Below are 24,559 nucleotides of genomic sequence, written 5' to 3' on the forward strand. Positions count from 1 at the left end.
TTTCAGGCATCTTGTTGTTCATAGAGGTGACAAATAAAAGTGAGTTAGACTGAACTTATTTGCAAACTTGAAAAAATACTTTTTCTAGAATTTTGAGCTGCAGATTGTTTTGAATCACTTTGAGTTTATAAACTCCTGATATTTAATATCACTGGGTTTAGTATATTTTTATTCCCCTTGTCACTCTGAAAACAAATGCAAAGCATTTCTTTCTGACAATCCTCCCGCCTCCCCATAGGAATGTCACATGTGGCAGATGCTCCTCCCCTCTGCTCAGAAGTTGAGGGGAAAAAGGGGGTGAAGGGCCATGAAGGAGAAACGTGATTGAGTATGTGGGAGAGGAGTTAGAGGAGGAGAAAGCTGGGAGGTGTGTTGCTCTGCTGCTGCTGGTTAAATCTACTCCAAATAGATGCAGTTTCCTCAGTCCCGCACGGTCAGGAGACTGCTTTGAAACTTTCAGTATTCAACTTTTCTTCCTGTGTCCATGCTGATTCTCCACCAGGGAGGAGGAGACGCTCTTGTCCTCCCTCAGCTCATCCATTTGTTCTCTGCAGAACCGTACCCTTTCATGTTTCCTTAAAGACCTCAAATTCTGGTGACCCAAGATAGACGACTCCCTGCATCTGCAAGTCAGATGTTTCTCACTGTGAGTTATTTCTACAGCTAAAAATTTGGGGCTGTTCCTGGAATACGTCTGGTGTGTTTCATCCAAGTTAGTACTGTGCTGTCATTGAAAAAATGAAGGCTGCGGTGCTGATATTGTGGGTCGGCTTGACTTTGTGCTGCACCCTGATCTGCGGTCGAGAAGATGTGGAGAAAAACAAATTCGCTGGAGTTCAGGTGAGAGAACCTCAAACACTGACCAAGAATAGGAGACAAGCAGAAGAAGTGGATGCTGAAATGTTAGACAAGCTGACTGAAGTGGTGGAAGACGAAAAGACAAAATCAAAGAAGAAAAAGAAAACACCTGAGGAGATTGAAGCAGGTATGTGAAAGCCCCTAAACTCAGGCACTCAAAGAACAACATTCACATGACTTTAAACTATGACTGAATGGATACAATATACAAGATTATTCTTGACCTTTCCTTGCCTCTGTTTCCTTACCTCTATGTTTGAGTTTCCAATCAAAGCTTGCAGCCAAAACACTCAGGATAAACAGACAGGAAAGGCTGCAATCAGCCTTTGAGGAAGGAACATTTAGTTTGGTTTACCTATACTTTCTTTATAAGCTAGGGAATTTGGAGGAAAATATCTCTGTGACTAAGGAATGATGGGGCAGAAACTTGCAGTGATTCAGTTGGTGGTCTGACATTTTCTTGGCAGTGTGACCGCAATGTTGCTTACATGACCTAATTTTTCTGCCAGGATTACATAGTTAAACATCAGTGTGTTTTGTTCAGCATAATTATCAGAAAATCAACCTTTACTGTGAGAATGGCATGCCTGTTTAAATTATATCTATAAGAAAGGCACATCTGCGAAAAACACAAAGCATGACAAACTGCAGAAAAATTTCCACTATGATTTTCCACAAGTGAGCAGGCAGGATTTATGAGAGGACCCATTTTCAGTAGCATTTATGCATGCTAACTTTCTGCTGCATGAAGCAAAACCACAAGCACAGCAGCAGAGTTGTTTTTTCATGTGTGGCTGATTTAGGTTAGATAAAAGGCCAACTAACCCAGAGATCCAAAGTGATTTTTCATTTCTCGAATTTTGTTTGACTTGAGACAGCTGTGCTGAGCATGCAAATCTGTATCAGCTGTGATTGACAGTAAAACCTCAACATTCACTCCCAGTTTTTAAGTGAATTGCTCAACAGAATTTCAGCTGCAACTAAGAATGGAGACACTGCTACCATTTTTTATTTGAGGTGGTGGGGGAGGGCTGACTTTATTTCACAGTTTAGCAGTGAAGAGTAGACAGGAAGGAGGAGGCGAGAGCAAAGGAAGAGACACAGCAAAAGCCTGCAGGTTGGACTCAAACCTGGGCTAACGTATTTCGGCATTAAGAACAAAAACCAAACAAAATACCCAAGCACAGGGATTAGGAAGACTAAAGAATTTAAATAGGCTTCACCAGGGTACAGAAACTATACACTACTAGGACATGAAGCTAAACACATTGGGGGCTAGGAGACACTATGGCAAGGAGACCAGATGTTCTGACAAAGACAAAGGGGAAGACAGCAACTATAAGTACTCTAAGGGGTGATATGCTTAGGAACTGAACTTAATTAGAAAAACAAGACATGTGGGAAGTAAAGATAAACACTAAGTGCAAGAGACTAATGACTAACAAGGTAAAACACAAAGTAAAGACATAGACAGCAGACTCTAACATGCAAACTTGAAAACAGGATAAAAGAGAGGTATCAAAACTGAAAACTCAATTATTTAAATCTCAGCTGTAACGAAAGAATTCAAAAGCTATACTAAAAGTAAGCAGACCTAAGAATAGACTGAATTGTGTAAAGTATTTGCTCACCCATTCAAATCCCTGAATTCAGGTGTTCAGATCACTTCTATAACCTCAGGTGTATATAATCAAGCACCTAGACAGGCAAGGCTGCTTTTACAAACATTTCTAAAAGAATCTCTCACAAGTTCTGAGGAGCTCAGTGAATTCCACAGTCAACTTTTAGTGGTATTATAACAAAAGTGAAGTGATTGGGAAAGACAGCAACTCAGCCACGAAATGGTTGGCCACATAAAATCACAGAACAGAGTCAACAGATGCTGAGGCTTGTAGTACATGGAGAACACCAACTTTCTGTAATGTCAGTCACTACAAACCTCCAAATTCCATGTAGCCTTCAAATGTGCTCAGGAACAGTGCAAATAGAGCTTCATGGGATGGATTTTTATGGCTAAGTAGCTGTATCTGAGCTTTGCATTACTAAGCACAATACAAAGCATCAGATGTTTGGCCATCTGGCAATCTGACAGGCATGTTTAGGTATGATGTTTGGCATGAGAACTATACCTGTCTGACTGTATTATCCCACAGCACAGTGCACAGAGGTCACCAACTTTCTGTAGTGTCAATCACTATAGATCCCCAAACTCCATTTGGCCTTCAGATGAGCTCAAAAACAGTGTGTAGAGAGCTTCATGGAATAGCTTACCATAGCTGAGCAGCTGCATCCAAGCCTTACATCACCAAGCCCAAAGAAAAGCATTGGATGTAGTAGTATAAAGCACACCACCACTGGAAACTAGAGTAGTGGACATGTTTTCCATCTGGCAAGCCGATGAATGAGTCTGGATTTGGTAGTTTCTGGGAGACAGTACTTGTCTGTCTGAAGTGTGCTAAATGTAAAGTTGGGTGAAGGGGGCATTTTGGTGTGGTGTTGTAATTGTGGTGTTGTATTATGTAATTGTGCAGTAATGATGTATAGTAATTATGTTTGGCCTCTTAGTTCCAGTGAAACAAACTCTTAATGTTTCACCATACACTCAAGTTCATATGTGTGTGCAGACAGATGAGCAAATATGCTATATAGCATATAAAGATAATTAAACAACTAAGGCCTAAAAGTGAAATAATACAAAACTCAAAATACTACAACAAAAGAATCCAAAATTCAAACAGTGAAATTAACAGCTGGTGCCCTAGAATGAGACAACTCCCAAAACATGAATGCTTTTACAAGTGGGGGCCACTGGCCCAAACCCTTTCCCCCCCCCTCACTTTTTTTTTCACTGTTTCATTAGTTTTGCGTTTGCCTAGGGTCACAGTCACTACTGGTAATATAAAACAACACCTTAACCCTACAGAGGCGGCAGAGGAGCCCCATTTCTTCCAGGAGGTCCCATTAATACATGCCATTGCTAGAACTGTCTCTGAGTACAGTTTTCAAGAACATGGAGGATATTGCAGGAGACAGGCATTTACTCTAGGAGAGCTGGAGAGTGCAATATACAATCCTTAAGCCATTAGGAGGACCAGTAACTGGTCCTTTGTGCAAGGAGGAACAGAATGTGCACTGCCAAAGTGTGAGCTTCAGGCTGTAATAGACTCATCAACAGTGTTGGTCAAGTTACTTGAAAAAAGTAATCAGTAACTACTGATTACTTCCCCCAAAAAGTAATCCCGTTACTTTACTGATTGCTTATTTTCTAAAAGTAATTAATTACTTAGTTACTTAGTTACTTTTTAAAAACACGATTTACAACCTGAATAGGTGATAAAGCGATAGGTCTTTCAGCCCAATTCTACTTTTTCTACATAATCCATCATACAAAATGTAATCAAATGGAAAAGTCTCTTTTTAAAACTTGTTTTATTAGTTTTAATCTTTTAACTTTATGCATCAAGCAAACATTTAATTATATGCAACATTCTCTGACTGGAAGAAATTTGTTTAATATTTAAACTTATTTTCTGCACATTCCAGCACATAAAATATTTTGTGTGTGTGTGTGTGTTTACACTCACTCTTTCAAATAGATGCAAGTAAAACACAGCAGAAAATAAATAAAGTCAAAGACTAGCGGTCCTTTTGCTCAATTTTCACCTGTAAAGCAGGAGTGGGGTAAGCGAGGTTTACCCTGGTGCAGGTGTGCCGCAGCGGTCAGTGGAAGAATCCGCGAGTTTCTCTGTGAATTTCCCATTATGTCGTAGCGCACTCGGTGCTTGCTTGGAAGTTTAGGGGGTTTTTTCGCTGTAAAAAGAAGTTTTCTTCCCACGCATAGCGGACACTAATGTTTTTGTCACTTTTTATGGAATCAAACTTAAAGTAAGGTCAGTACTTCCACGCTTTAAACGCCCATACTCTCTCCCGCACTCGATATATTATCCATTGTTGATCTGCACACAGCTGTTGCCACGAACGTCGCACTTGCTTACGTCACTGTCATGAGACATTCTTGCAAAAAATCACGGTTTTAGTAATGCAGTAACGCAGCGTTCCTACGGGAAAGTAACGGTAATCTAATTACCATTTTTGCAATAGTAATCCCTTACTTTACTCGTTACTTGAAAAAAGTAATCAGATTACAGTAACGCGTTATGCGTTACTTCCCATCTCTGCTCATCAATGGTGTGATGTTGTGCACAGTCATTCATGACCAAAGTTATTGTGGCTACCTTCACAGTATCAAACCAAAACCAGCCACCCTACATGGAACAGTGGTACCTAATCACTACATAAAACCAAAAGACAAAAAAATACATGCTAAACGTAACTCCCGAACTAAGCTCAAACAAAACAAAAGTATACAAAATAAATAAGTAGTTCATCCTTTATGCTTAGGAGATACATAGACAGTGAGGGAATTAGATTATTTACAAAATACACAAATAGGGGACGAGATAAGATAAGATAAGATAAGATAAGATAAAGATTTATCTGTTGTCGCTACATTACAATTTTTTTAAATTGCGTAAAACTGCAGACAAAAACAGGAACTTTTCTATCTTCTAATTCTGTAAATATTACTTGGAAGAGGTCAAACAGGAGTTTTTGCCATGTGGATTCTGGCCTCCTTGTTCAATCAACCAGGGCTGTAAGAAATGTGCCTGGAAAAAGTTGGGACTGAATCTGAACTGCCTTTGGAATTAAGGTTGTAACAGGTGACACTTTCAGAGAGACTGTAAACACAAAAAAAGATTTAAACTACAAGAGAGAGGAGAGAGCTTGGACACAAGTTCATAACATGCAATAGTGGCATGCACATGTAGAAATCACTGTAGATGTAAAACAAAGGACAAACAGACAACAACAACAGAAAAGAAGTCTGACTCTCAATATAGTGGAGGCACTGATGGTGGGGAAATGTTTTTACAGGGATCAAAAAGTGGTGGCCATGTTGTCTGAGGGTGAGTAATGGGTTGGCTGTTTGTAAGTACTAGTGGAACTTCAGGAAACATGTCTAGCCGCAGAAAAAAAGCCACCCTGTGTGTCGGTGTTGGAGTCTGATGATGCTTATGTAATGAGAGAAAATTAGACACTCAGCCTTGATGTTGCTTTAAAATCTTCTCATCAAAAGACTTCATGTACCTCAACTTCAAAACATCCATTTTATACCTTCAAGTTTATAAGCAGTTTGTCATCAGAAACTTTAGAGGGTGGAACTCAACACCTCTGCATGATAGAGGTGAAGTAAAGATCAACATAGTTTGAGTCTGGTGGTTCTGACATCATCCTAGCCATCAAGTTACACAACATGTTGTGCTTAGAAGTGAACATAATTTTTTGTTTCGAATTAATGCACCCATCTTCCCTAAAAAAAATAATTAAATTTACCCAAAATTTTCATTTTAAAAATATTTATCAGGAAATATGTTGCCAGTTTGGCTTAACATAAGGACTCAGCATGAAGCTCTACACAGGTTATATTCAAATAGACATCTACTAACACCTCAAACACTGACTAATTAACATGTTATTTCTAATTATAACTATTACTACTATAACTATTTGTTCTCACCAATTTAATTTAAAATACTTCATATTTGAATAAGTTATCACTTTAAGTTAAGTTGATAAAAAATAACAACACTTTTAATAAACATTCAGAATTCATATTTAGCAAACAGGTATTTTATTGTTAGCACTGAAAATATTGTTTACTAAATATTTGTAATGTAATTTATTTTACTTTGTCTTCATTTTGTGTTGTACAAAATGATAACTTTAGAAACCTCACCCACAAGGGGCTGATTGAGTGTTTTTCATTGTGCAAGGTAAACATTGTGTATGGCTGTGTTTTAAACCACGCCGTGTTCTCTTCCTAGCCAAGTAGTTCTGGTGTTTAAACCACTGAAACTACTACTTCATTTTTGTTTTAATGAAATAGTTCAAACAACAATAGGCAATAAGTCAAACAGGAAATGAATTGGATCTATATATTGCAAAAAGATTTTCTAATATTAGTTCCTTTGTCATTTTGTCATTTGATTCGCATACACACCTCTTCTCGTAACCCGAGGTCATCGAATAAAAACCTTTTAGTGGTCCCATATACTCGTTTCAGAACTCGAGGGGACCGATCTTTCCAAGCTGTTGCATCCAGACTGTGGAATGCACTTCCTCTATTTCTACAGTGTCTGGACTTGGTGGAGACATTCAAAAAGCAGCTAAAGACATTTTTATTTCAAAAAGCTTGTAATTAGACTAGAGTTTTTATGATGTATTTATGACTGTATTGTGTTCTTGTTATCTCTCTTGTGAAGCACTTTGTGACCTCTGTCTGTGAGAAGTGCTATATAAATAGACTTTTATTTACTTACTTTACATTTACTCTTTCTACTGTCTCTCGATCCCTCTGCAGAGTGCATTGTATCTGTTCTGTTGTGCACACTGAACCGTGGTAACTTTCAGAGGAACATGTAGAAGACAATGTTTTTAGCCCCCAGCCAAGGCCTCAGGTCTGAGTGCTTTCTTTTTTTTATCTCCAGCCCTAAGAAACTAATGAGCTCAACAGATTCTGTTTGCGAACTAGCCCGGGATTATGAAACAACCTACCCCTGTCCACAGATATGTAAAAGCTCTCATGTTGTGTGTGTTTGAGTTTTAGCTTGAACATGTTTTACTGTTTTACTAGGAGACAGTTAAAATAAAATGATCTTTGCTGTCAACTAATATGAGCAGACTATAAAGACAAACTAAAGAGAATCATGAGCAAATAAAAGTTCACTAAACACTATAACAATAAAATTGTGCAGAAGAAGTAGCATCACTGCTTTATGTCTCTTTGCTGCATGTAAAGTAGCCTACATGTGAGGCTATATATATATATTGGTTTTAAAAATAATGTTAACTGTTGAGTAATAATGTTAACTTATCTCTCTGAAGCCAGGGCAAAGAAGGCAGCAGAGAGGGAGGCCAAAGCAAAGAAGCAGAAAGCCCCCAAACCCACCAAAAAACCCAAACCCCCCAAACCCACGAAGAAACCCAAACCACCGAAACCCACAAAGAAGCCAAAGGTGCCCAAACCCACTAAGAAACCAAAGACGACGACCACAGCGCAGCCAGACATCAGGCAGCCTTATCCAGACAAGGAAGAGGAGAAGAAACTGCTGACTAAGCTGGGCTTGGACACATGTATGTACATTTTAAATGTAAAAAAAGGAAATTAAAAATGTAACATCACATGTAATGGTGTTTCTTTTTTTCTTTTTTTTCCAATTACTGTTAAATATTATACAATTTATCGATCCATCTATCCATCTTCTTCCGCTTTATCCGCGGGGGCAGCAGCCTAAGCAGAGAAGCCCAGACCTCCCTCTCCCCAGCCACCTCCTCCAGCTTATCCGGGGGAACACCAAGGCGTTCCCAGGCCAGCCGAGAGATATAATCTCTCCAGCATGTCCTGGGTCTGCCCCGGGGCCTCCTCCTGGTGGGACATGCCCGGAACACCTCACCCAGGAGGCATCCTTGTCAGATGCCCGAACCACCTCAGCTGGCTCCTTTCGATGTGGGGGAGCAGGGGCTCTACTCTGAGCCCCTCCTGGATGGCTGAACTTCTCACCCTATCTCTAAGGGAGAGGCCAGCCACCCTTCGGAGGAAGCTCATTTCCGCCGCTTGTATCCGTGATCTCGTTCTTTCAGTCACTACCCACAGCTCGTGGCCATAGGTGAGGGTAGGGACGTCGATCTCCGGCTCCCTTCTCCCATCACTCGCGAACAAGACCCTGAGATACTTGAACTCCTCCACTTGGGGCAGGAACTCATCCCCGACCCGGAGTGGGCACTCCACCCTTTTCCGGCTGAGAACCATGGCCTCAGATTTGGAGGTGCTGATCCTCATTCCTGCTGCTTCACACTCGACTGCGAACCGTTCCAATGTGAGCAGAAGGCCATCACCCGATGAAGCCAACAGGACCATATCATCCGCGAAAAGCAGAGATGAGATTCTGAGGCCACCGAAGTGAAAGCCCTCCGCCACTTGGCTGCGCCTAGAAATTCTGTCCATAAAAATTATGAACAGAATCGGTATACAATTTATATTTTACAATATTTATATTTAATATAATACTGAGGCGTTTCAAAGGCCTGCAGAGACATAATCTCTCTATTCAATTCAATTCAATTTTATTTATATAGCGCCAAATCACATCAAATGTCACCTCAAGGCTCTAGTGTACATTGGGCCAACCTCATTCCAGAGGCACTCAGGAGGCATCAGATGTCCAAACCACTTTACCTAGATCTTTTCAGTGTAGAGGAGTGGTAGGTCTGCTGAGTCCATCCCAAATGAATGAACTTCTCATCCTATTCCTAAATGATCCCAGCCACCTTTTGAGGAAAACTCATTTCCATTGTAATCTCATTCTTTCAGTCATTACCCAAACGTAGTTCATCATAGGTGGCCATACATGGAACGTATATATCAACTGGTAAATTGTCAGCTTTGCATTTGTCCTGATCTCTATTTAACACAATAGACCAGTGTTGGCTCATCAATAGGGATGCTAGGGCACCCCACAGATTATAGATAATTGTGTTTTTAAAGGTCTGCAAATAATTAATTAAATTCTTCTTTAAGAATATGGCAGTGAATGATGTTGCAGATCATCTATAATAAATGTACATAACAAATTACTTATTATGTGCATTTTAAGTATCTGTTATGAATATCAGTGGTTTTAGGTCCGTAAAGTTTATATTGGAGCAACTTCTTTACTTGGGACTTCCACTGATTGGAGATTATTTGTTAAGATTGCAGCTTTTTAACCCTTTATTTTCATGTTTGTAGCAATTCAACCTGTGACCCCAAAGGAGCGTTGGGGGGAAGAGCCTGTTGAGCCAGACCTGGGTAAGACTTTCACAGGTTATGAACTGGTCCTGGTGGTTGCTCGTAATATAATGTGATAGTTATACATCCAAAGGGAGGGGACGATTTAAAAAAAAAAAAATTATACAGTAAATTGATCTCTAATTGTGGTCAGAAGTTAACATACAATCTTTTTTTTGTATGGATGACTTGCCAAAGACCTGTATTATTTGTAACACAAGTCAATTATATTAGTTAGACACACAGTTCTAATATACTGGACATCTTGGCACTAGTTTTCAACTGCCTGATCAGAAGCAACTGGCGCTGGATAACTTATGTAAGAAACTCTTACATAAGCTGCTCTATTACTTGAAGTTAGAATTATACTACTAATAGTCTTCCTCTTTGTCTTTTCTATACAGATGACATGTTCAAGAAGCCAACATCTCCAACAAAAACCCACAGTGAGCTTGATGTTGACTACTGGCATCCCAGACGTATGTTCCATTAATATTATCTCATTGAGAGTCAGAACTTTCAATCAACCCTTGTATGACAAAGCTTACGAGGTCCAGTGGGAATACAATGTCTGTGAAGATGAAAGATTTAAAAATGGCAGCAAAGGTTTTTGTCACAAATTAATTATTCAATCAAAAATGAACCCTTATCATAGATTATAAAAAAAATGGCTACAGAAGTGTTAAGTTGTTTTGTTTATTTGAGCTTCTGGATAGGGACCAACTGCAGACTATATACAAATAGACAAAGGATGGCTGTGGTTGTAACCTTTCTGACATCACACATTCATTGACATCTCAATATTTATATTTTGGCCTGAGCCGTGTTGTTTTGCGGAACTAGAAGTGACCATATTTGGACATGAAGTAGAAGGTGCATCCATAAAGAGCACTACAATGCACAGACAGGTACCTGCTTATTAACCTGATAATTAGCAAAGTAGCATAAATAGTGCATAAAGTACAGGTACAGCAAGCCATATTATTTGATACTTAATGCCATTAAAATATTCTGAAAAGTTCAATGAATCAAATTACCAGAGGAAAGGCCTAGCAGACAACTGTCAGCTACAGCTACCTGTATTGGCACACTTAACAAAGCCCCATAACTCTAACTTTGAGTCTAAAAAAACCCCCAAATGGGTGAGTTTTTTTTTTTTTTTTTTAATTACCCGTACTACAATTGTTGTGAAGGAGGAAACTATCATAGATAGTTCTGTTTGTTTTGGGTTATTTTACAATGTGACTATAGATAGCCATCAATAACAAAAAAATTTATATCAGTATATAATGATATATTATAATTAAAAAGAGCACTACCCCACGTAGAGCAAGGTCTATGCTAAAATGTTGATGCTTTATGATGTTTTTATTACAATATGACTGCATCAGCCAATTATGGCATCATTATGATGTTGCAGGGCATTGTATTGTATTGTGTTGTACAGCTCTATCAGGGCTGAACAAGGACAACAAAACTGGGCGCCTGGGATTTTTGGTCCAGGCAGCCCACAATGATCAGTCAAAACAGCCTAGACGGTGCATTAAATTACTTTAGTTCATTAAAGTAATGACAATGCTGAGAGGTACTATCATCCCACCGAAAACAGATTATGGGTTTGAAGGTTAGGTTAATTTGTAATTCTAAATTGGATATAGATGTGTTATGTCAACAAATGGTTGTGGTCTATGTTTAGCTCTGCAACAGACTTGTGACATGTCCTCTTGCTCTATGAGAGCTGGGATAGGCCCCAGCTATCCAAATGAGCAGAAGAGAATGGATGGATGGAATATAAAACACAGTTTACTTTTAGGTCCAGGTGATAATGGATGAATTCATGCGATTGCCTCTCTTGACTGAACCACATTTAAGATATATTTCATATTTCAAGTTCAGATATAATAAAGAATGGGCGTTTGAGAATTTAAAAGAAGGGAACTTAGAGATAACCCACAAACGTTGATTCTGTCTGTCCAGTTGAACAGAATGATGCATGCTCAATCAGTCCTTTGCATGACTGAGCATGCATCAAGACAACTTAGAGTTAAGTTCAAATCCATTCTGATGGGAGTTTTTCTCCATTAATATTTCCACAGTAACATGGACCTTTTGTTCTGATTAAGATGTTTTCATTTGTTTTAAAGTTTTTATCATCTTTCAGCTCAAACAATAATGTCTGGTTGCTATGTTCATAGCAGATGAGGTGCCTGGCAGATATCCTGATACGAAGAAAGAAGTCACAACTCCTGAGGTCATCATGTACATACCAGGTATACAATGTCATACAGTGTAGGGCTGTGTTAATGGCAATGTGTCATTTTTTTAAAAAAATTATTTGGTGATGCAGAAACAAAACTCCAACTGAAATCAGATCTTTGCATCTCTTTCAGAGGAATCCACCACCGTTCCATATATTGGAGCCTGGTATGAAGAATATGACTACACTGATTGTACGTCTGCTTGCCACAAATAACTAATGAAGTGTAATATATAACATACACTGCAGCTCTTCATCATGACATTAAGATAATTTTTTACTTTTTGATTCCCTGACAACAGTGGCAGCTAAAAAACAAGAAGAAGAGGAGGAGAGAGCTCTAAAAGAAAAGGCCGAAAAAGGTTTATATTTATTGTTTGTTTTTTTTTACATTGATAAACATTAGAACTTTAACATCATCATGTTGTAAACCTTTACCACAAACCCCCAGAAGAATATTAAAATTATACATTTCTTTTTCACTCTGTTTACATGTTCAATAGTAACAATACTTCATCACGGCCTTCTGTTTTTGTTGTTTAATAAAGAAACGAAAAAATAAAAAGTATAAAACCTGCCTCATGATAAAATATGGAAATAGTATTAGAACAACTCCATCAAAACTGATACAAGTAACTGTCCGCTTCATTGTACAACAGAGCAAATTAAAACATTTACTCTAAACTGTTTAAAGATTAAGCTAGAGGATATGCTCCGTTTTTGAAGTGTTTTTAAATGACTTACATCTTGCTGGTTTTGCTCTTTTTATTTGAAATCTTGGCAGAAAAAAATGTAGCGTGACACTATTATTCTTACACCATCAGTGGTTTGTTTTTAATGAGAAAATAAATAATGAACTAGAATTCCAACAGCTGCCACAGTATCCTGTTGTGCATAGTTATGTAAAGCTCTGGGACTATTTAGGAGATATTATGGTGATATCAAAACATGCAGAAGAGGGTGACTGAAAGGATCAGTTTGATAACAGAGTTTTACAGAACAATTTCCTGTAAAATCCAATGAAATGTAAAGGAAATTTGCTCCTGATTACAAACTTAAATGCCCTGTATTTTAAAGTAAAAACAAATAAAGGAACACAAGTAGAAATGAAGGTGCATATTATGAGCACATGTGGAAATAGTTTGTGTGGTGGCGGTGGTGGGCTTGAGAGCAAGTCCCTTTTTCTGACATTTACTATTTTTTTTATTAATCTCTGAAAGCCGAAAGACTGAGGAAAAAGTGGGAGGAGGAGGAAGAAGAGAGACGTAAGCAGATTTCAGTGCCAGCTGAACCAAAAAGTAAGAGAGTCTCTCTGTTTTGTTCACTTGTTTTTTAGTTTTAAACATTCACAGTAAAGACAGAGATTAATATAATATTAATAATAATGATAAGATCTGTAAAAAAAACAAAAAAAAAAAACAATCAGCCTTATATTGAACTACAACATTTCTTTTACACTATGTGTCTTTTATAGTGTCTCTCAGCAACATTTGTTACACAGATTTTGTTGGTGTGTGCTCTGATTTCCTTTCCAGAATGTCCTCCTCTGGGCTTGGAGTCTCACCGGGTAGAAGATGACCAGCTGTTAGCTTCCTCTCAGTCTCATCATGGGTTCTCAGCTCAGAGGGGGCGCCTTAACATGCAGGTATACTCTAAATGCAGAACTTCCTTATCCGTATTAACCCACAACTGATATTCAGAAAAATCAACACAAAGTGCACTGGCCTTCACAGAAAGGACCAAGAGCCTTTCAGATGAAAATATAAAACCAAGTCACCATAGAAAATTACAAGTTACAGTGATTTTAGTTACTGTCCTACCGTCATAAATAGACATGATATGTAGCTACTGTGTTTATGGCAGCTGTATTGAAGCACAAGAGTCAACCACTGACTAAAGCACTGTGGGGAATTTTTCATTACTTGGGATTGGGGAATGACATGCTTTTGGAGTTAGCCTTAAGCTTTCTTTAGAGCAGGGGTGTCAAACTCAAATACACAGTGGGCCAAAATTCAAAACTGGAACAAAGTCACGGGCTAACATTAATATTTATTGAAAAAAAAAATCTTCCTCTAGATATAAGAATGAATCTTTTCTTATGGACTCAAACAAGTTTTGCTGAAAAACTGAATATGGAACAAGCAAAGCTTAATACTAAACAATATATATATTAGCTGTATAATACCAGTAGGCCAGCTCTAATAGTAATTTGGTATGGCTTTGCGGGGCAAATGTAATTAGGCTGCGGGCCAAATTTGGCCCGCGGGCCAGAGTTTGACACCTATGCTTTAGAGGAACCTAATTTTCCAGCCCTGGAGATTTCCGCTTGTTATACCGATGCCGCAACAGAGTGCAACACAAAGGATAATTTCATTTTGGTGTAATTTCCTTTAGGCAGCATGGTGGTGCAGTGGTAAGGATGGTTGCCTTACAGCAAAAAGGTTAGGAGTTTGACTCCATCTGACTGGGGTTTTTCTGTGTGGAGTGTGCATGTTCTCCCGTGGTTGCATGTGTTCTCTCCAGGTACTCCAGCTTCCTCCCACATTGTTAAAACACACAGTTAGTTGGGTTAGGTTAACTGAGGATTCTAAAATGCCTATAGGTGTGAATGGTTGTCTGTCAGTCTGTGTTAGCTCTCGGAAAGACTGGCGACCTCTCCAGGGTGTACCCTGCTTCTTGCTCTCTGGTGGCTATGATAATCTCCAGCACCCCCCATGACCCTGATAAGGACAATGGATGGATGTTAATTTCATTTAATGAAACTATCTGTGTCATCCTAACTCTCCACTAATGCTGCAGAGTTCGGAGAAACAAAGAGTGCACAAAACTGCATGATGCTTTCAGTTAAAACAAAACAACAACAAAAAACATTCTTTTGTGAATCATCATGTTTTTATTCTCAGGACTAACAGAAAAAGCAAGCAAAATAATACATAAAAGGTGCACACTGGGACTAATTTAACTCCCCCATAAAGACGGTATTTGATGACCTCACCCTCAATTAAGAATTTTTGCACCCCAGTATAAGTCAATAAAGACAACCATTAGAATAGTTTCTAAAGAGCTTCAATGATTACTCCTCTTAGGCTTTCAAGAGTTATTCCATCATTTTATCGGGAAAACAATGTATTTTCAGCTCTCTGTGTGGTTGTGTACAGGGCTCTGACAATGATGAAGACCTGTATGGTGGTGCATGGTGCGCAGAGTCAGAGGAGCGAGAACACTGGTTTCAAGTTGATGCCCGCCGAGAGGTGGAGTTTACCGGGGTCATCACCCAGGGAAGAAACTCTGAGCTACAGTGAGTCCTACTCCATCTCCACATAATAAAACCTTGCACAAGTGCTGCTGTGTTTCATTAAAGTCAGTACTCAGTAATTTCTTTTGTTTTAATCCTAGTGAGGATTTTGTGTCGTCCTACTTTGTGGCCTTCAGCAACGACAGCAGCGACTGGACTTTACTACACGATGGCTACGCTGAATGGGTGATTGAGCCACAACTAATTATGAAAATGTTTTCATAACAGTGAATTACACCTTTACACCTTCTCATTTCCTTCCCCTGTGATTCTCTCCTACAGTTGTTCTATGGCAATGTGGATAAGGAAACACCAGTGATGAGTCAGTTTGCTACACCAGTGGTGGCGCGTTACATCCGTATTCTGCCTCAGAGCTGGAATGGCAGTCTATGTCTCAGAGCCGAGATCCTAGCTTGTCAGCTACCCAGTTAGTATTTTTTTAAATGGTAATATTTTAAATTAAAATGTCAGGCAAAACAAAGATTTAGTATGCATTAACTTGGATTCTATTACTGTCAAGTCAAATTTGCTGTGTGGCAGGCAGGAGGAAAGACCCAAATGAAGGACTCACATACTGAATGGTAAACTTAAAGCTCAGCTTTATATGCTAGAAAAAATTTTCTAGAAAGTAAAACTAGGAAACATAAACTAGGAAAACTAAACCAGAAACAAGCAACGAGAACATGAGGGAGAAACACAACACAAAGGGATTGTGTACGACCCAACAGAAAGAGGGGAAGACTGAGGATTAAAATACTCATTGGAGTAATCAGGGAACGGGAGACAGGAGAAACACACAGCTGGAACTAATTAGGTAGGACGAGACAAGAGAAGCAAAACTAAACATACTAACAAAGCACACAAGACTATCAAAGTAAAACAGAAAATAAGACAAGCACGCACAGACATGGAGTCAGAGACACGAGCTTAACACTACGACAGACATGGCAACAGAGGGAACAAAAAGACGAGGGACCAGGACAGGCACAGAGGCATGGACTAGACACTGAACAGAGGGAGCATGAAATCTAGACTTAAGAACTAAACTATTAACAACAATTCAACTGAAACATATGATAATAATAATCAAAATAGCACAACTAGTGAATCAGAACATAAACCATAATAAAGAATAATACCAAAACACAAAAAACTTGAAATGTTGGATCAAAATGACCAAGAACCGTGACAATTATGGCTTGTTTTTACTGCTAATCCTCAAGGGTTAAATACTTTCCCCCCTGCCACAGGATGTAATATCTCAATAAATAACTAAATCTTTGATTCTTTAAAGAGCTTTTTAACTTTTTATCTACTTTTAGTAGCTGTGTGAAAATTAATGTTTGAGGGTATATTTATGCAGAAATACATCAGTCTTAACATGTTCACAGAGTTTTCACTTCATTTGTAGAAACTTGAAGTTTTCCAACCTTATGAGTCATGTTTTCTTCATTCCATAATACAGTATGTCACCTCATACTGGAAGGGGGGAAACAAGAAAAAAATGTTCTTTTGCCAAAGTAGGAATGTTTTCTCCCAAGAGTGGAAATACACAAAAGTCTGTTTCAGAATCATAGCATGAACCTCCTAACCGTGGTCCTTAAGTGTGCTACATAAGTGCAAGATAACTGCATGTATTGCCACTAGCTTTAGGAAAGACACAACAATAACATCTACTCAGCAGCAGCTGAACGTTTTGACTGCAAAATATTGGTACTTACTCATAAGCTTGTATTTTAAATAGAAATATTAGGGTTTTTACTTTGTTATCTATCTGACAACTGAGGTTTAGGTTACTTTGAAGATCAAAATTTAAACATGTAGGTAAGTCAAAATAAGAGGGTTTGCTGTGGATTACTTCATGGGGTATGAATTTAAAACCATCAAAAGCTTCAGAATGCAACAAAATACCTCAGCCATTACGAGTGTTTTTATCAAGATGCACTGTACAGCAGGCAGGTTTTGGACCTAGTATCCAGGATTCGAGAGGCAAAATGGGTAAAACTAAAACCCTAAAAAACGTATATATGAACATACCGAAAGTAAACAAAACTCAAAACCCTGGGTTCTAAAACCAGGGGTCCTAACTGTGATGGAATTTTCTGTTAATAAAGTCTGCAACACGATCAGCTGTGGCTAAGCTTTTTTAATTACTGCATGCAGCAGAGCTAACACACATCAAACATCACAGCTCCACAGTCATGAGAGCTCTGTCACTGGGACGTCTTAGCTCCTCTTTTATACATTCACACACAACTCCTGCATTGCTACAGTTATAACAGCTTCCTGTCTCAACCCCCGCTGTTGCTGGGCAGGGAGCGACTTCTACTATCTTTCTCTAGGCACCTGGCGCCGGCCTCCCTGGGAATTTTTATACAGTCAGCAGATAACATAGTTAAGCAGGCTACACCAGGTCATATTGACCCATACGTCCTTCGCCTAAGAAAAAAAAGGATATCCAAAATTCTACAGTGAATTTCTAACCACCTAAAACGTAATGTGAGAATAAAATAGAAATGATCTAAAACAGAGTGTTTTAATTCCCAACGATTACTTGTGCCAACACTAGACCTGTTAAACATGTTTATAAGCATATTAGGTACCCTTAAATAAATTAAATAAGTCATAAATGCATAACAAATACTTAAAGTGGAGTAGTGTACTTGAAACTGAAATGAAAAACTTCTGCTTAGTAAAATATCTCCTTCCCACTCTGCTAATCTCTGTGCCAACTTTTTCAGGAAGCCACCACAGTGAGAATGAGGTCAACCCATCCGATGACCTGGACTTCAGACACCACAACTACAAGGAGATGAGACAGGTCTGTTTGTCACTTGGGACACTATCAGTCTACTGCACAATGCAACATTTCAACCTTGCTTCTCTAGCAGTATGCCAAAACCTACAAAAGCAATAATGTTGCAGCAACCATCCATAAATGTGTTTTTCCTTCACTCTTCTAGATGATGAAGGTAATAAATGAGGAATGTCCCAACATCACCAGGATCTACAACATTGGAAAAAGCTTTCAGGGCCTGAAAATGTATGCCATGGAAATCTCCGATAACCCCGGGGAGCATGAGCCTGGTAAAGAGATCTATAATATTTTTACTTAAGTGTAATTCTCTCAGCTTGAAGCTCATCTTAGAATTGCATAATTTACACAGATTATGGTTCACCGTGAGACACAGATCTGAGTGTCATTACACTTGTAGACATTGAGTGATGTCTGTCATTTAATGTACATGTATAACGATTTGCATCTTTACAGAGCAATATAAATAGGTTTTACCACATCCAAGTGGCTCTTAGTCCAGAAAATAAATTGTTAGTTGCATTAATATGTTGTCTTTTTGTTTAGGTGAACCAGAATTTCGTTACACAGCTGGCCTCCATGGTAACGAGGCACTTGGACGAGAGCTCCTCCTGCTGCTTATGCAGTTTCTATGTAAAGAATACAATGATGACAACCCAAGAGTGCGCCGCCTGGTGGATGGTGTTAGAATACACTTGGTGCCCTCAGTGAACCCGGATGCTTACGAACTGGCCTACGAGATGGTACAATCAAAGGCTTCAAACTTTGTTTAGTGGCACATACCGCAAACAATATGGAGAAAAGTGAAGCAATTGTAGAAGTGCCTTAAACCCACAAACTTTAATGTTCAACAAGGTTGCAAAAAAGGTCGAGAAGTCTGTGGAGAACAACCCTCGGTTCCATCAACTCATAGCTTATAGATACCATTTTTAGTGCAGAAGGACAATAAAATAGGTAACATTGTAAGTCAGGCCTTACTTCTCACTGACAAGTCGCTACCATATTAATATCTAATATCTGCCAGTTTCATTGCTAAAAAAAATGCTAAAGGCTTAAAAATCCTAAGTTCAAGGTTTCATCAACAAGATTTCCCAAACCAGTATGATACATCACGATGCCTGTGTCCGCCTTTTAAAGTAACAGTGGCTGTATAAACATCTTTTTGTTTACAGAGCCATAATCAGTATGAAATTTTTTATCCAAATTTAGTATCTCATACCAGAATTTCTAATTTCTTAAATTAGTTACATTAGTTTAGAATACAGTTTTTAATGTTTTTTTTTAATTAAGGTGTTTTCTACAAATCTTGCATTTATAAAATGAATTTTGTTGCTTCGTCTCATGTCTGAGCCTACTTGTCTTCACCACAACTGACAGATTTTTCAAAACACTGTAGAAAGATTATTTAGAGGTCCCAGAGAGCATGAATGACCTACCACCATTCTTACTCCTGCAGGGATCAGAGATGGGAAACTGGGCCCTGGGCCACTGGACTGAAGAAGGTTATGACATCTTCCAGAATTTCCCAGATCTAAACAGCATCTTGTGGGGAGCTGAAGACAGAGGCTGGGTGCCTCGTATAGTGCCTAATCATCACATCCCCCTTCCAGAAAACTTTTTGAATGGCTCTGTGAGTTTGTTTACTGTCCTTTGGGATGTTATATATTATGTGTGTGTGTGTGTGTGTATTTTAATTGACTACAAATTTATTAGCAATCTTTATCTCTTTTAGCTTGCAGTTGAGACAAAAGCTGTAATTTCCTGGATGGAGCGCAACCCTTTTGTTCTGGGAGCTAATTTGCAAGGAGGCGAAAAACTGGTCACATATCCTTTTGACATGCAGCGCCCACCAATTTCTGTATGGCTATTTTACTAAGAACACCTAACAAAAGCACTCTTTGGCAGCTGCACACTTATATAATAATTCTATGCTGTCTTAATGTTTAAGCTAACTGACAATCGTCGTTGGAGAAATAATGCAGAAATGAACGAGGACACCTGGGCTCGCATTCAGCGCCAGAATGAGGGCGCTCTGAGGGAGACTCCCGAAGACGCCATGTTTCGGTGGTTGGCAATGTCATATGCCCACAGCCATCTAACCATGACAGAGACCTATCGAGGCTCCTGCCATGGAGATGATATCACTGGAGGACAGGGGATCACTAACAGAGCCACCTGGAAGCCAGTGGTGGGAAGTAAGTGTTAACATGACACAGCAAAAAGGTCGTAACTGAAAAATATTTCAGTCAAGACCATTAAGGGGTCTTTCTGTCTCAAATCATCACCTTAGAACATCTCCTGATCGACCATCTCCTGTTTGCATAAAAAGTTTATGGTCCAAAGTTTGACCATTTATAATTTTACAATATTGCTGGAAAATGTACATTTTTATGTGTCTTTCCTAATTTATTATCATCATTGTGATGGTAAGAAAAACCAGTGAAAATGTCATGTCAAATGTCTTTATTAATATGACAATCATTATAAATGTTTAGGGTTTGTCATTTTTAATTTAATTTTTTATGCAAATCAGAAACAGTGGACCAGAATTCTATCACAAGATTTATCCTTAAATATCAAGGTTATCAAAAGGCTATTTTTGTGTTAACGAGGCACTTGGACGAGAGCTCCTCCTGCTGCTTATGCAGTTTCTATGTAAAGAATACAATGATGACAACCCAAGAGTGCGTCGCCTGGTGGACGGTGTTAGAATACACTTGGTGCCCTCACTGAACCCGGATGCTTACGAACTGGCCTACGAGATGGTACAATCAAAGGCTTCAAACTTTGTTTAGTGGCACATACCGCAAACAATATGGAGAAAAGTGAAGCAATTGTAGAAGTGCCTTAAACCTACAAACTTTAATGTTCAACAAGGTTGCAAAAAAGGTCGAGAAGTTTTTGGAGAACAACCCTCGGTTCCATCAACTCATAGCTTATAGATACCATTTTTAGTGCAGAAGGACAATAAAATAGGTAACATTGTAAGTCAGGCCTTACTTCTTTCTCCAAAAATGGACAAATAAAATCATCTAAATAGCCAGATGATATTATAACTGAAGGAGTAAATTTCCTCTAAAACACAATCTCCTCCACAGGTATGAATGACTTCAGCTACCTGCACACAAACTGCTTCGAGCTCTCCATCTTCTTGGGCTGTGATAAGTTTCCCCATGAGAGTGAATTGCCTCTTGAGTGGGAGAACAACCGCGAGGCTTTGTTGTCCTTTATTGAACAAGTGAGAATTTTATTTCATTATATTTAGTTAAAAATTATATTTTCATGTCAGTTGCTTAACTGCTTTAGTGCTAGCTGAACGCAAGCTTTTGTCACGAAAAGTGTTGTACATAGCAGCTTTGATATGTCATTGACAAACGTGGAAATTAATATGTCTGCAATTTTCTACATGTGAAATTTCCTTAAGATTCACTGGGATGTACTTTTCTTGTGCAGGTACATCGCGGAATAAAGGGTATTGTGAGGGATATAGATGGAAATCCACTTCCCAACGTGACAATATCTGTTGAGGGGATACGGCATGATGTTAAAACTGGTAAACTATTTTATATAGTGTTTCAGATCATGAAGATCCAGTCATTCGTTTACAGCATTTTTTAACATGACCTTTTTAATGTAACCATTGTATAGCTGTGGGCGGGGATTACTGGCGACTGCTAAATCCTGGGGAGTACAAGGTAACAGCCAAAGCTGATGGCTACACCCCTCAGACACGGCTCTGCATGGTGGGCTATGACTCCGGAGCAACACCCTGCAGTTTCACCTTAACCAAATCCAACTGGGATCGCATCAAGCAAATCATGGCACTCCACGGCAAAAGACCCATTCGACTCATCACCAAAGCGAATGTAGTGAAAACAACTGCAGCCAGCAGTACTGTGGCAGCCCCCAGCATTGATGCAGAGCCTGAAAATCCCGCCAACACTCACGACATTGCGCGACGTAGACGGCTCCGACTGATGCGTATACGGAGGCTGCGTTTGCAGAGGTTACAAGCCAGCCTTAGAACCACCCCTGCGACTACAATGACAACAACCACCACCACAGCATCCACCACTCTACCACCTGAAACCAAGAGAACAACCTCATGGTATGACTCTTGGTTTCCTGTGGATGAATGGTCCACTGAAAACCCATTTGATAGTGTTGTCTTTGACTCAGTGCCCACACAGGACTATCCTTTTGAATACACTATAGACTGATTACTGCACACACAAACCCAGATCTATCTTATAGAAAGTCCTTACTAACCAAATCTGCTGCAAGATCACAGCTTTAAAACAAAACAAAAAAAAAACCCACAAAAAAACATCTTTAATGATTTAGCTTGGACAAAATAAGACTTGTTGGCAGCATTGTGTATTGAGGGTTACATTCTTGGGAACAAATATTTCTTGGAGAGATATAAAGAAGAAATTGTAGTCTCTGCTGAGCAAAGACTACACAGCACATGTTTAATTAGCTCTATGTTAAATTAAACATACAGTATGTTCAGTGAGACAGGATTAGGTCTGTCTTCATTTTTTTAATGGCTTCATAGAATCATTTCTGGCTTCAACTAAACTGATTTATTGTACTGCTGAATGCATTGCATTAAAATGACGTTATTTTCTAAATTACTATAGTCTGTGTATTTATTTATAGTTCAAAGAAGGTCCGTAACAGTTCACTCATGAGGGAATGTGCCACAGATGTAGATGTAGTTATTTATGTAATGGTAAATGGCCTTGGATTGCATTTATATAGTGCTTTTCTAGACACTCAATGCGCTTTACAATTATTCATTCACTCTTCCTCTATTGTCTTTCTATTATCTTCCTTTTATTCTCTGTTACTTGTTAAGCACCTTGGCATACCCTTGGTTTTTAAGTGTGCTTTTTAAATAAAATTTATTATTATTTATTACTCTCACATTCACACACTGGCAAAACATAGTTGTAGCCACAGCTGTCCTGGGGCAGACTGACAGAAGCGAGGCTGCCATATCGCACCATCGGCCCCTGTGGTCAACACCAGTAGGCGGTAGGGTGAATTGTCTTGCCCAAGGACACAACGACCAGGACACACCGATCGAACCGGCAACCTTCCGGTTACAAGACCTTCCCAACCACGCGAACCACGGTCGCCCAATTAACAAAATGTAAACATTGCTTGTTTCCATTCATCTTGTAAACTCTGTCTTTTGGCGGAAGTTTGACTGCTGTCCGGTAGCTAGCTTGACTCCAAGACCCGAGAATCTGTGGGTTTCTGTCATTTTCATGGGCATGTCCATTTCCCATTAACAAAAGTTGGAGCTTGCCAGTGTTGAGGGCAGCGGACTTTTTGCTTGTTTTTTTTTTTTTTTTTTTTTATAAATAAACCTCCTGTCATTGATGGGAGACCAGAGTGCCAGACAAGCTACCCCTGACTTGGCTTTTACTGCTCCAAGATCAGTTACCATTACTACATACATATGCAAAAATAGATAAGACATAGGAAATAGAGCTAAAATTAGCAAAATACTCTAAGATATGAACAGGTTTTCTCTTATTAATTACCTTGAGCAACAATTATGATGTAGAGGAGTAGAAAACATAGAAACCTTACTCTTACTGTTACTGAAGTCACCAGCAAGCTTCATTTGTAAGCTGCATTGTAAACGGAATTGGTGAGAGATTTTGAGAGAAATTTGCCTCAAAAGTGTTACAAATGTAACATGATTGATGACAAGCCTAGAGTAAGATTTGCAAATGTGTGTGGTGATTTGTGTGTAACTTTTGAGGTCTCACAATGCTCCAATCCACACACAAATACTAAACAAACTGACTAATCATAAAATAGTTGTACAAACACAAACATCCAAACCTGAATAAACAGTGATCATTTATACCCAAATTTCTTCCAAAAAGCTTCCTGTGCATACAGATGTCTAAAAATACAGCAGCATCCCTCTTGCTCACATTCTCACTCTCTGATAACAGCTGACAAACATTAAAATTAGCTTAATGGCTGATCTTGAAGGCAGCTTATATTTGTGGATCTGCGCAAAGATGGCAGCATGAAATTTGTCTTAAACCCCCAACATGATGTGTGCGCATCACTGCTGTGCGTAGGATGTGATAGGAAAGAGGATTTAGGCCACTAGAGAAAAAACAAAAGTGGGGACATTTCTCCACAGAATTCTGAGATTAAAGTCATAATCCTGACTTTTTTGACTTTCTTGTCAAAGTAACAATAGAATTATTAACCCCCTTATGATTTTTAAATGCATTTTCCAAGAGCTGTTAAACAGCATGGCATTTTCCCATAGTCGTGTCATTTTGGATGCTTACACTATTTTACCTTACACACAGAAAGAAAATTATTTCACGAAACAACCGCGGTCAAAATTATGACCTCCCTAATGCAAATATTCAATTGCGTATCCTTTTCTTTTGGCAAATCACTGAA

The 24,559-nt window shown here is 38.9% G+C and overlaps 1 protein-coding gene across 2 annotated transcripts; it reads left to right on the forward strand.

Moving 5' to 3' along the window:
• The first annotated feature begins 325 nt into the window (after positions 1–325).
• On the forward strand, positions 326–22,746 carry aebp1a (AE binding protein 1a). Of its 2 annotated transcripts, none has more exons than XM_087843981.1 (21): positions 326–985; positions 7,804–8,052; positions 9,707–9,766; positions 10,150–10,224; positions 11,941–12,015; positions 12,136–12,195; positions 12,305–12,364; positions 13,223–13,300; positions 13,538–13,647; positions 15,161–15,300; positions 15,399–15,483; positions 15,580–15,724; positions 18,039–18,118; positions 18,261–18,384; positions 18,659–18,855; positions 19,569–19,742; positions 19,845–19,970; positions 20,061–20,307; positions 21,211–21,350; positions 21,566–21,665; positions 21,761–22,746. In XM_087843981.1, the coding sequence occupies exons 1-21, from the start codon at positions 739–741 to the stop codon at positions 22,330–22,332; spliced, it is 3,144 nt and encodes a 1,047-aa protein (XP_087700107.1). In that variant the 5' UTR covers positions 326–738; the 3' UTR covers positions 22,333–22,746. The 2 variants fall into 2 exon arrangements, with proteins under 2 accessions (XP_087700107.1, XP_087700108.1); XM_087843982.1 differs by having other exon boundaries at positions 11,944–12,015.
• The last annotated feature ends 1,813 nt before the right edge of the window (positions 22,747–24,559 follow it).

The sequence above is a fragment of the Neolamprologus brichardi genome, chromosome 7, assembly GCF_056152115.1.
Source record: "Neolamprologus brichardi isolate AB-2024 chromosome 7, ASM5615211v1, whole genome shotgun sequence".
Lineage (NCBI taxonomy): Eukaryota > Metazoa > Chordata > Actinopteri > Cichliformes > Cichlidae > Neolamprologus > Neolamprologus brichardi.